The sequence below is a fragment of the Neolamprologus brichardi genome, chromosome 11 (genome assembly GCF_056152115.1).
Source record: "Neolamprologus brichardi isolate AB-2024 chromosome 11, ASM5615211v1, whole genome shotgun sequence".
Lineage (NCBI taxonomy): Eukaryota > Metazoa > Chordata > Actinopteri > Cichliformes > Cichlidae > Neolamprologus > Neolamprologus brichardi.
Genome location: NC_142114.1, coordinates 2,563,338 through 2,577,236, shown reverse-complemented (window position 1 = coordinate 2,577,236; position 13,899 = coordinate 2,563,338). Strand labels below are relative to the sequence as shown.

General features: G+C 40.0%; 1 protein-coding gene across 1 annotated transcript; it reads left to right on the top strand.

Moving 5' to 3' along the window:
* Window positions 1-392: 392 nt before the first annotated feature.
* Window positions 393-12,703, top strand: LOC102788249 (lysosomal-associated transmembrane protein 4B-like). The gene is made up of 7 exons (XM_006795967.3): window positions 393-642; window positions 1,475-1,586; window positions 3,519-3,592; window positions 3,719-3,841; window positions 3,941-4,039; window positions 7,720-7,815; window positions 11,528-12,703. The coding sequence occupies exons 1-7, from the start codon at window positions 520-522 to the stop codon at window positions 11,606-11,608; spliced, it is 708 nt and encodes a 235-aa protein (XP_006796030.2). The 5' UTR covers window positions 393-519; the 3' UTR covers window positions 11,609-12,703.
* Window positions 12,704-13,899: the final 1,196 nt, after the last annotated feature.

Here is a 13,899-nt window from a genome sequence, read left to right as displayed (position 1 = left end):
TTACTCATCAAACTAATCTTACTAATCTGGAACTATTTATTTGCTCCTTGTGTCATCGCTATCATTACAAAATGTACATCAAATCACATCCATGTTAAAATATGTGACACACATATTGGGCGGGACAGAGTTTGTCTTCCTTTAAAATAATGTAAATGTCACACACTGGCTTAACGCAGTGAAGAACAATGAATTGAAATTACTGAATCGGTAGATTAAGGAAAATAAATGGTGATGCATTTGCTAACTACATCAGTATTTGCTATATTGCTGTAATAAAGCAATTAATATTCACCTTAAAGAGCACAGCGAGACCTCTGGTGTTTAATTTTGAAAAAACGGAAGTCGTGATTTTAACCGTGACGCGCGCTTGTCGCCTTCTGGTCCGCTAAGCTGCTCACCGTGATAAGTACCGGACGGGTCAGGGGCATTCAGAGCCTGTTCGTCAACTCTTGCTCGGTGAAGACGTCGATAGGACAGCGGGGACTCTTCCTTCACACACACCGACACCGTTTGTAAATGCCTGCAGACACACAAAAGATGATGCTGACGGCCTCTCCGTGGGACCGCTGGTACTCCACGCGCTGCTGCCTGTGTTGCCATGTCCGCACGGGAACCATCATCCTGGGGGTCTGGTACATGGTGAGCATCGCCTAACTCTGTCACTCACTGCATGCGTGTAGACTTCAAGAAACAGCAGAGCCAGAGACAACATGATATGAGCACAGGATTTAAGAGTATCATAATCATTTCACGTCAGACTTGATCTGTACTTGCCTTTTTGATATTTATATAGCTGGAATCAAAATATAAAGATGACATTGTTTTAAGTTACTTTATCCAAGCTTTTTTTTTGTAAATACAGGATTATTGATAACACTTAATTTAAGAAATTACTTATAGTATAGACACTTTAATCAAGTATTTTAAAACTGATGAATAAAACAATTCTGCCTTTTCTGGGTTGTGGCACTAAGCTCTTGTGGAGCATGTCTGTGAATTAATGCTGGTGTAGTTGAGTATATCAGACTGACTAAACCAAACACCACATGTGGAAAAAGCTTCTCTCTGCTCCCTATGAATAAATGAGCAGTGGGCCTCTTCAGGTAGCAGGTTTTTGTGTCAGGCTGCCAATTGACTGTGGAGAATTTTCCATTACACTCACCTGATCAATGGGGATGTATGAGTCACCTGAATAATGAGAGGTGCTGGCCAGAGCAAAACAAAGACTTCTACTGTAGGTACTTCATTTAACATAGCTGCACTGTCTCCACGCCAAGACTTAAGAATTTAAGGATGGTTACTGGCTGCAGTCTGTGATGATAAAAAGTTAGGTAATGTAAAGAGCACTAACAGACACTGCTCTGCAGATTATTAATTATGTGTGGAATGTCAGGTGAAGAGGTTTACATTTCTGGTGCGCCATCTGTGCATACTGTTGCCTTCATCTGTCCATATGTTCTCTGTCCCTAAGCTCATCAATGCTGTGGTGTTACTCATCCTGCTCACTGCCCTCAGCGATCCTGAGCAGTACCACTTGACCAGTGCAGAGTTGGCTAATGACCTGGATGTCATGGATGATGCCAGTAAGTAGTGTTTTGCAGTAAATGTATCACAAGTTGTCTCTAAGAGTTATGAAGTAGATTATTGTTAGGAATTTTTACATCCATGTATCTTTTTGTATACAAGGGTTAAATCTTGATGGAGATTTGGTAGAAAACCCAGTGGGCTCTGTGGTGTTTTTCTTCCACCCAAATCTAAATCTAGACTGTGATGGATGACTTAAACTCTAGCGTGTAGGTAGATCCGTCATGTAACTAATGGAATAATTTACTGTGTTATTATAAGGACCGCAGACATTGTCTAAAGTGACAGTCTTCATTTCTGTATAAGTAAAAACACCCAAAGCCACAGCCTCGCAAAAACCCAATGTCCATCTGTGCAGAGCATTTGAAAAGCCTTCTTAACACACCAGGTGCATGCTGGAACAGTCTGACCAGGGGTGACTCACAGCACATGGTGCTGGTAGTCTCTGATTGGGAACGACTATTGTCCCAGTTCCAGAGGATGAGCGTTGTCCTGTGACCCATTAGTACATGCTGGACCAGCCGGTGCCACTGCAGTTTTACAATCACATGCATAGAATGTTCAGATTTCTGAGGTTTATAAGTATCAGTTCACTCAGTAACATATCTATTTTGTGTTTTAATCTTTTCTTAGTAAAATAATTCTCCCCTGAGAAAAACAACATCATTATCCTTAGGACTTTGACCTAGATGAGAAGAAAGCTACTGGTTCCATTTGGGGTTTTTTTCAGCGTGTAACTGGAGTTGAAGGGGAATTACCGTAGCTCATTAGCTTATTATAAACACACTGAAGCTAACAACTAGCTTGTCACAGTTTAATGTTTTTTAGGCCAAATTAAACATGAGGTATATAATATAAATATTGAGCTTTGGTGTTAGATGTTAAGATCAAATTTTCTGGTTAGCTATAATCTACCAAACAGAATCAATGCTTGGGTATATTTATAAATGTTGGAGGAAGAAAGACAAGCTAGTCTTTCTGCTAGCTAACCTTCGTTTAGCCACATTTTTATGTTTTGTGGTGGCACTTAAAGATAAGATATAACATGCTAATGGATGAGCTTTATACGTGTTGCTATATTGATTTGGGGCACAGTTTCCTGGCTTCCAGTCTTCATACAACAAAATATTATTATATTCTGAAATTACTCTTAATAACAAATATAATAGCTTGTGTAAAATGTATAATAGCTTAAGCATTCACCACCAAATAGCAAGAAGGGAAGGTTAGCAACAAGCCTGTGAGCATAATGGAGAATTTAGCTGTTGCCAGATATTTTACTCATTAGCTGGTAAAATAAAACAAAAAAGGGTGAACATCACCGGGCGGCCACAATTGTTTCTGCTGCCCCAGATGGCAGAAAATCATATGAAACATTTAAAAGCTTTTTATACTGGTATTTTGCCATTTACCTGAATTAGATTCTGGGAATAAAGTGTCACACTTCTGAGTCGTCTTTTTTCTTTTTTAAACCACAAATGTGATTCATCCTGTGACTCAGAGCTGTGAAACACTGATTGTCAGGTCATTATTAAAAGAATATGGAAAATAATGGGTCAGGCAGGAAAAAAAAGTGGCGTTTCATTGAAGTGACTATTATTTCCCCGTAGCGCCACTTTTATTTTAAGGTTGCTCGGCCCTGCGCTTATGTAACACAGTGATTAGTTCTGTTCTGTTGAGTTGATTTCAGGTCAGGCTGACACGATGTGTATCCCAGAGCAGAGGTTAAATCCTTTTCTAGTTGACAGATGCATCATGCCGTTGTTTTCTTCTGCTCTCCATTTGTGGTCCCTTGATGACACCATGGTCTAAACATTTTCATAAATGTAATTCAGGATTGATTGCGCCACATGTGACTACAGCCTGAATAATTAGAAAGCAAAGATCGGTACAGCTTTTTTGAATTTCTACCTTTTCTCCTGTTGCTTCAGACATGTGCATTGCCTCAGCGATCTCTCTGCTGATGATACTTATCTGTGGGATGGCAACATATGGTGCCTACAAGGTAAAAAAACATTTATTTTACTCTCATAATTGTATTTCACGTGTTGCTGTTTCCCCGTTGATTCTCTGCTCTTTGATAAATTAGCCATTCTGTCCCAAATATCTAACGTTAAGGTCTTTATTTCAGTTACGTCCTGCCTGGATCATCCCTTTTTTCTGCTACCAAATATTTGACTTTGCCCTTAACACCTTGGTGGCTGTTAGCATCGTAGTTTACCCAAACACCATTCAGGATTACCTGCAGCAACTGGTGAGAAACATCTGATATATGTATATATTTATTTTACTTATCATTTATAATTTGACATGAAATGAAAACATCACTGCTGTCTTTCTGATTCCTCCTCAGCCTGAGAACTTTCCCTACAAAGAGGAAGTTGCTGCTCTCAGTAACGTGTGCTTGGTCGTCATCGTGCTGCTCTTCATCGGCTGTATTCTCGGCTTTAAGGTAAAGTTTTCTGCTCCCAGTTTACATATTTGTCTCATATGCTTAGCAGCACTTAGAAATGTTTCCTGGTCTGCTGACAATATTATGCAACCTTGTTACACAGGCTGTTGCCTTTTTACGTAACCTTCTGTTCACATGTGGCTCTGTGATGTGACTGAAGTGAGGTGGAAATTGATTAGCTTTCACTGGTTCTAGGTAAGGTAGAGCCCAGGAATGAATCATGAAAGCGTGCTGTGGATAAAACCTCGCTCCAAAAAAGCCGAGATGCTGTGTAAAAACTCAGAATGCGATGATTCGCAAACCTTCAAAACAACATGTCAAATGTTGACACTTTAGACATTTTATATTGTTTTGACTGTGTTCGTTTTCAGTGTCTGGACACCTTTTTGTTTTACACCACTCTGTAAGTGCTTCCCACTCCTCCTTGATTTGAGATGCTCAACAGTTTGAAGCCACTTTGTTGTATTTTGTGCCAAATGTTTTCAGTGAGTAATGTGTCTGGACTCTCAGTAGGCCAATATGGCCCCTAACTCTGGACCCTTATTGTTCCAAAATCTGTGTTTGTCATCCAGTATTAATGATGCCCTCACACAATATGTGCACCAATGGACCTCCATTCGATTGCATATGCTAGCTTTTGAACTTTATTATAATAAGCTAGCTGTTCTCTTCATTCTGACGGAGGATTTAGACATTTCGAAAGCTCCAAAAAGAATTTTAGCTTCTGGTTCATCAGACCACAGTCTCAGTCCAGCCTGACTGAGGTCGGGCCCAAAAATGGGATCCCGTTAGGACTCAGGCACTGATGGCAAAAAACTGTAATCAGGCAGATTTTCCAGATTCTCTTTTAAGGATATTATTTTGAATTTGCTCATGCAGTCCTGCCCCTGTCTCAAATGTTTAGAAAAATGTTGCTGGTTCATTTTATACATGATCCCAACAGTTGTTGGAAATGGGACTGTATTTTTCTCAGCAGACATATTTGATTTATCACAGCAGGAAAAGCAGAGAGCACAATACCAGAACCCCAAAGCAGCTACACTGAATTCAGACACCATTTCTTTTATTATTTATATGTCAAAGTGAGAAGGAAGAAGTGTAGTACTATACTTGTAATATAAGGTTTACTCTGAGCTTTCCTTCTGAAAGATTTAAAGTCAGAGTCGGGTGTAGGAGTGTACACATGTGTAGTCTCAAAATTATATTACAGTGTTTCTAGGAAATTTGTGATGATGGTATTTATGACAACACAGGGAAGAAAGGCTGAACAATGTGGTGACTGCAGTGGAAAAGACATAAGGAGGCATGTTTAATTGTTCTTTTCCAACGAGCTCTGGTTATTTATGCAATGTAAAGTATGAATTTATTCCCACGAGGTGCCAGCAGCTACAGTGGTCACACAGCATAACTCATATATACAGTGCTGTGAAAAAATATTTGTCCCCTTACTGATTTCTTAGTTTTTTGCATATTTGTCACATTCAAGCAAATTTGAATGTTAGATGAAGATAACCTGAGTAAACACAAAATGCAGTTTTTCATTCATGATTTCATTTATTAAGGGGAAAGACCTATCTAACCCAACCCGGTGCTGTGGGAAAAAGCAATTCTTCCCCTGTTAAATCAGTTTTTTGGAAAGGAGTTCACTTTCACTAGCTGCACCCAGGCCTGATTACTACCATAGCCAATAAATTAAGAAATTGGGCTGTTTTAAACCTGTAGTGGTGAAACAAGTTTGTTTTTTCAACCAGGAGCAGGAAGAGTTTTCTTGCATGTTTTGCAGAGTTTGGTGAAGGTTGTTGAAGTAGCTCACTTTTTACTAAATCATCATACGGCTCTCGCTCCAGAAGGTTCTGGGCTTGTCGTGTTGTTGTGCCCATTAGGGAACGTAAACTCTTTGCTTTGCAATCTCATTGACGCTGCAATATTTTTTTTATCATGTAAAAATGTATACCGATATAATCGCCCAGCCCTAGGGACGAGTTACTTCCTCTTTTTTTATTAATTTTTTTCAGCCACACTATTAAAGTGGCTCTTTGAGGGTCAGTGTGTTCTGATACTCAATTACTGAACACTGTTTAGTAAAATTAAGCAAACATTTATGGTTCCAAGGCAACCAATCACTTCCTTGCATCATCTAAGTTGGCCTGTGCCATGCACACTAAGTGTGTTTGCAGTAGCAAACTCCTTATTTATCCAAGTGTGTCCCTGGGAGCTCTAGAATAAACCTCTTAATGGTCACTTGGGCAGTGTGGCAGTTGGAAATGCGCACAAAACAAGCAGGCACTTGGCCACTTGCAAAGTGTGGGCGCACCTGTTAAATCCTGTGGAGTTGAGCTGTTAATGAACTTCGTCAGGAGTTGTCAGGAGAATCAGGTCAGGCCATTGTCCAAAGCTGACATTTCTCACTTTAAGCACATAGGAGGGGCAAGCTAGCTCACCTTAGGTGAGCGTGCTGCCTGGGTAGAGCTTGCACGAGGTGTCACACAAAATGCTCATATGCTCACTGTGAGTTCACTACACATTCACCAGCCTTATTCTTACATGTTGGACATCGCACAGGCTTTGTACTCGAGAGCAGGTTAAAGATAGTTTAATTTGTGGTCCAGATGCAGTTGACGTTTGTGCTCTGACATAAACCTGTGTAAGGCAAAGGTAAAGGGCGCTTTAGCGTCAGTGCAATATTTAGCCTCTTAAAAAAAGTTGCAAAGTACTTTAAAAAGCCATGAAGACATAAGAAAAATCCTAAAAAATAACTTGTGTCATGTATCTAAAGCCAGTAATCCTGTCAGATAGTTGCTGTGATTCTGCTTAAAACCAAAACATTAGGTTAGTTTTAACAAGGTAACGGTTAATAGAAGCTCATATGTTTCATACTATAGTCGATCAGGGCCTTTTTAGATTGCAAACCCCATGTAATTACCCCAAATCCATCTTTTTAATCAGCACCACTGTCTGAATAATTTCTGATTCAAATAATTGGATTTGCACAATCAGCATCATTATCACACTGTCAGCATGGTTTTGAAGTGGACCATGAAGTAAATTAAGCGATTGCTGCACCTTCCTGTGGAGGTTGTTTGAATAACAGAGCTGTCAGAGCATTAGGGCTGATACTTAATTGGTTCTTATGGTAAGAATGTTAGAGAGCTCAGCCTGGCTTTGGTTCCTGCTAGCGGATGGATGTAGCAGATGGTGTTGTGTTTGGCCGAGGCGTTTCAGTAGCAAGCCGCCTGCTGAGAGCCAGATGATTTCTGGATGACAGAGAACAACAGGAACTTGCTACTATAAAGAGACGTCTAACCCTCAGACAGATTCTGCAAACACAATCTGAATCTAAAGAAGAGCGAGAGTTTATTTAGAATAACAACAAATTTACTCCAGCCTTACATTCTGGTAACAGTGATGCCATCTGTGTCAGTAGGTGTGCAGAAAACTTACTCTTACACCGCAGCTTCTCTGAGGACAAGATGACCCAGTCATATCTGGAACACCTTGGAAAATTCATTTGCATAGTAACGAGGAGAAGCTGCTTGACTTAAAGCTTTAATACAAGCATCCACTGAGCCGTGCTACCAACGTGGCTGATAATAATTTGTCTATGATTTGTTATTTACCATAACTGTTATGTAGTCCATGTGTCTAACATGTGTTTTTGTTTTCTTTCTTCCCATTCTCAGGCATACCTGATAGCTTGCGTGTGGAACTGCTACAGATATGTGAGCGGACGGGGTATTTCTGAAATCCTGCTGTACGTCACGACCAATGACACCACCGTAAGTACTGAGAACAGCGCTGACTTCTTTGTTTAAATGATAAGACTGGTGATGTCATGATATCATGTACGTTCAGGACTTTTCCTTGCATATTGGTAGCATTTAGCATCAAGCCCACTTTTTCCGGTTGTACTTGTAACAGTTTGCTACAAATACAGTGGTCTGTTTGGCATTTGTTTGGGACTATTTCCAGCAGGAAATGAATATATATTTGGCACTCCAAACATTTTCACAGCAACAGCAGCACACTTTCTGTGGGACTGAGCCAGAGTAAATGATTGTGTGTGCTAATTAAGGTCATGAAACACAACGTTATGTGTTTTTCTCAGTGGGTTTTAGCCAACACTGAACTTCTACAGCACAGAAGAATGAAATAAATCAGACTAGCAGAAGAAAAAAGTATTTTTTTAGCGGCACTTTATTTTGCTGTCAGACCACCTGTGCGAATGTTTCCAGTGAGCTGCTACAAACGCCTGTGTGCAGAGCTCGCCAGACGTGTGAGGGTTCTCGCTTCAACACTAATAATGCACTCATTCCTCACGTGCAGTGTACAGCTGTCCAAATACTTGTAATTTACAAGTCAGCAGTTATTAATGTATGACAAATAAGAATAAACTTGTCTGTGAAGGTTCTTAGTAATAAAACTTATACAAATATAAGTATAATATATTATACTCCAAGTCCATTAAACCCTCTTTCATGTCTAAATCATCATTTTGGGAACTAACATTAAACAGTTTCTGATCTTTGCTGTTTTTCTGCATTTTCCAAAAAGTAGAAAAGCAGCTTCAGTGGAAAAACGGTTTCCTTATGCAATCCAGACTGCAGGTCATGTTTGGATCGTCTGCGTAGGTTTCCTCTGCTCAGGCCAGTCTGGCAGCCATAAAGTCACTATGTTGATGGGAGAAAGAACATTTAAAGCTGTGCTGTAGTAGCGCGTAGTTTTACAGAAGCTACAGTAGCATGGATGAATGGACAGACTTGGAAAGAGAGACGAGGATCCATGCTGGTGAAGTCATTAGATGGGTACAGTAAGCTCTTTTTGGGGCCTCATGTTGGTGTCTTATTGACCGGACCTGGCTCTCAGTTCACTGTTACCCCACAGCCCACACAGCTAACTGCTTGACTCTGACAGAGGGGAGAAGACTAATGGAGCTATAGAAACACTAATGACTGTTTTGACTATTGCAAAACATGGTTTTCGGTCTGAACACATAAGGAGCTGCCAGTAACTGGCCCCATCAGGACTGATATTTGACCTTGCAATATATTGGGTTTCACAAGTATTTTGACAAAACCTGTGCTCCCAGTCTGCAACTTAAGACCCCTCAGGGCGTAACACTGCACACAATTTAAAACAGCACCTGATGGTCTACGCGCTGTAGTTCCACTCGCTCCTGATGTGTAAAACACGTGGGCTGTAAAGAGAGACCCAGGAGGCAACTTTCCAGCTCACTGACATCATCTACACGTCTGCAGGGATGCTTTTTCAATTAGAGCTAGCCATATTTAATGGAAGCCCCCCCACATACCACAGCCGGGTTTGTGGCTTTTGGTTAGCAGCTTGCATGGTGTTACATCAATTATATGATGGTTAGGTCAAAGGTCCGCTAATGCATTGCATGTGAACTGTATTCTTGGGCATAAAGAAAAGTAATTGACACCTACACACAGGTGCTTTATTGGAACAATAAATAAATGCATCATAGAAGAAAGCATGCTTAATTTCTCTTCATGGAGTTGGTGTGGGTGTTGACTCTTGCTTGGCCCCACTCCCCACAGATCACCGTGTTGTTCAGGCATGGCACACATGCAGTTCGTGGTGGTGGTTACTGGGATTACAGACTGGGGATTTATTAGCTAGAATGGAATAGCAACTGTTAGATTTGATCCACTGTGTATCCATAGATGCTTTCCAATACACACACAATGTAGCAGAAGATTTACTATACCCCAATATTGCCATAGTGATTCCTGTGCTGCTTGCTTCCGGTTGTAATCCTGACTCCTGTGTTTCCTTCTCTGTCAGTTTGCTTCCTATTTTATTATTTTGGGCTTAGCATCCTTATATTCCTTTCTCTTTATTTTAGTACCCTCCCTTTCTGCAGCTCACAATTGTCTCAGTTGAATCCACCTGTACCTTCTTATTCCTTTCCCTTAAATTATATATGGTGTGTTTTGTTTCCATTGAATTACTTTGTTTTCACTGACTCTTGTGCTGGCTCTCCTGCACTCGGTCAATTCTTTTTTATTTATAATCTAATGCACCAGATGTGACCAGATGCAATGCACTGTTCTTTTTCTGGACAACAGATGATGTCACATGTGTCACAGCAGGGCACAGACAGATTATTGAAGTTGTGTAGTAACCTTAAAGTTCATGATATGCATACCACATGCTAGAGTATGCACTTTAAAACGATTTCAGTATGTGCTGAAAGTAAGAAGAACAGTGTCATCTATCCAGTTGCTTTATAATGTAAAATCAAACTCTTTAAAATGATCTAATATATGCAAGTACAGGCCTAAAGGAAGTTATTGATTACTTAATATCCCACATATTTATTTCAACATCATTAAAGTTTATTGTCACAAAGGCAAGACTGTACCCTCGTTGACTCATTGTTAAATACTTAATAACACATGCAGGTCAAACACATAGCGTTGTTGAGGAAGCCCACATTTCTGTTGTCAGGAGGAAAACCAGAATGAGTGCTGGAATGCTGAAAGAGATCTTTCAAATCCAGGAAAACATTATACAGCCTTAAAATGCATCAGTTTTTTTTAAAGTTCCTTCATGGTAGGACCTCAATTCTGGCTCTATCATATCACATAACGGGACTCAGCATTGAGCGGAGACATCAGTCCAGCTAAGACTGTGCCTTCTGTGATGCATATAGACAACCATTAGTCAAATTTAGTTTGGAACTCCCCACTTACCCTACTTTTACTTTTGGTGTAGGGGATGAATAATAAAAGATAAACAAGTAGATCTGTCCTCTCTAGTTATCTGTATACAGCTCTAAACTAAATGCTGCTGCTGACAGATGCTTTTGTTTTTCACGTGACACAATTTTAGGACACTCGCTTCATGTACTACATTTCCTTCCTGATATAATAGTAATAGTAATAGTATTTCAGTAGTAGATTTTTAAAAACAATTTTACATAAAATAACGGGGAAAAAGTCCTGCAAATAAATTCAAAAATGAGCATGGGAAGCTTGATGGCTACTACATGTTAGCACTGCTGTTGTAAGCATGGTAGTATGTAGGTCAAAGCCACACTGTGCTGAAGTACAGCCTGCTGCTTGCATGCCTTTTTTTCTTATGTATGACATTTATTTTAATATTTTGTCTAAGAAGGCTTCCAATCAACCGCTCCAACTGCTTATGTAATGTGCAGTGCAAATAAGGCTGGTCATCTTGCCATACTTGCATTTTACATGTTATATAATCATATTTGACTGCAGTCCTGCAGTTTAGCCTATTTTATTGGGGAATCAGACTGATTTCTGTGCAAGCTGTTCTCTCTGGGCTTACAAATATTTCACTTAATCCAAAATAAATTTTTAATATTTCATTTTTTTCTGTTTCAAGTTACATCAAAAGGGATGTAATATTATGCAACTTTACCAAGAACATGTTCATATTGATCAGACTGATTTTCATGGTATTTATTCTGAGTCATGTTCTCATTTCTTTGTCTTCCAGGTGCTGTTACCTCCTTATGATGACAGTGTCAGTGTCCCTCCCAAGCAGGCTCCTCCACCTTACACCACTGTTACAGCCTGAAAACATTCCCGGGATCCTGCTGACTGCTGTTGATAAAAGCACAGCAGAATTGATGCACCACACTGCCTCTCCACTGTACAGTATATTTCTGGATATATTGTAGCTACACACACATTACCGTTCTCTTAATGCATTCACACGCATATGTACAAAAACCGCTCATCCCTTCCTGTTATTTACTTATTCTTATGTATTTCTCTCCTGTAGCTCTCTGTGTATCTCTGTGTCTTAGTATTCATCCAGAAACAATGTGCACTTTTATGCATTTGAAGCGAAACAAGACAAAAGCACTAGAAAGTTCGATAGATGATATATATTTTTATTAATTCTATTTATGCTCTCTGTGTCTGTAATCGTATTCTGTGGGTCCTACCTTTTCACAAACATATTTAACTTGTGCAGAAATGCAAAAAAAACCCCAAACAAAAACAAACGTATGGCTCGCATTAAAGAGTGAGGAGCCGTTGCGTGTTTCCTGTTTGTCTCGTCTGAGCTCGTGATCAGGGTTGGATTGCCTTCATTCATAGCTTTCTCTCTCATGGGTGCACTTCATGGAGCCACGTGTGAAGTGTCACCTTGACGGGAAGTTTCCCAAAGAAATGCACCTGCCTGTGTTCTGACATGATCAAGGAGCAACCTAGTGTATATCAAACATATCAGCGTATTCTACCACAGACATAATCACGGTCTCGTGTTCTAGAAATCAGGAGTGTTGATTTGCGTTGACTGATATTCACAACTTTCTAATGTAATTGTGTCTTTCTACTGATTGATGACAAATGTCTTGGATTGCTGTTTATCTAGAAGCACTGATCTGGAATCAGTTTGCTCTTTGAAGTCACTATAAGTTGGTTGCTGGACAGAGGACTCGGAGCCCAATAAATATGGACTCTGGTTGTGTTTTTTCAGTTAAGCCTAATGGGAGCTTTCTTGTCTGTGTAAACATTACACAAGTCTGTTCCACCAGATGGAGTTACTGGCAAGCCACTCGTCCCTGGACACAAAATGTCCTGCAAGCACTCAAATGTCAAACCTTCTGTATGGAAAACAAAGATGTGACATATATTTATCTATTAAAATCCAATTTCACTGATACATGTTGTGTGTTTTATTTTGTCAAACATGTATATGAACTTGAGCAGGCATGTTTCAAGGGTCAAATGGAGCTCAGTGTGTGTGTGTGTTTGCAGGAATTATTTAAATTAATCTGGTTAGGGTTTTTTTTTCTGCTATTAAGAGTTAAGCTCTAGCTTAAATGGAAGATGTGACGTCGAAAAATATATTTGGTCACTGAAGTGAGCAGTGACTGTGTATAGTCTAAGGAGCTTGGAAAGAAAAGCGTCTGGACTTCTTTAAGTTTCCTTGAAGACGTTTCACCTCTCATCTGAGAAGCTTCTTCAGTTCTAAGAGCAACTAGTGGAGAGTCCCAGGTTTTAAGCCCTATGGGAGTGTCCCCAAGAAGGTCATGTGATTTATTGAGACCTCAATATATAACATGATAGGGTGGGGCTAGGTTTCACAATGGGTTCACCTGAAACCTTGGCTGGTTGTGACCCACACCCGTTTTCCCACCTTGGCTCATGTGATTAGGTAGAGGATCAATAGGGGGTCCATGACCCTCTTAAGGGGGACACACCCACAGGACTTAAAATCTAGGACTCCCCACCATTTGATGTTAGAACTGAAGAAGCTTCATGGATTAGAGGTGAAACGTCTTCAAGAAACTTTAAGAAGTCCAGACGCTTTTCTTTCCAAGCCTGCTAGACTACAATGAGCTGGATGACTGAGAAGCTTCACAGACATGTCTGTGTATAAATGTCTCTACTGTGTGGGAGGCAAGGACCCCCAGAGTGGAAGTGTGATGACTTTTACTTACCAGGTACCAGCACCATAAACTGCTGCTGTGGCTTTGTACAGTTCATCTGAGCATAATTTGTAAAAGTACAATCCGCCTCTTTGAGAGCAATGATGACCCATTACACTACACTAGACTTTAAATCTATCAGGCCTCTGGCAGTCTGACTCCATTACATTATAATCTATCATTTGATGAGCTACCCTAAAACTTTAATGTGAGAACAACATGAAACATTTACGTTGTCTCTACTTTCCTCCAAATAATAAATGTTTAAAGTGTTTTCAACATGTAAAATTGGGAGTTTAGTTCCACTTATCTGAAATAAATATGAGTAAGATGATCTGAATGGGAATGAAACACTCATAGTTATTGTTTTACCAGCAGACTGATCAGAACAAGAGGCGTCTCCAAAGTCAGAGTCAGAGTGGGAGTA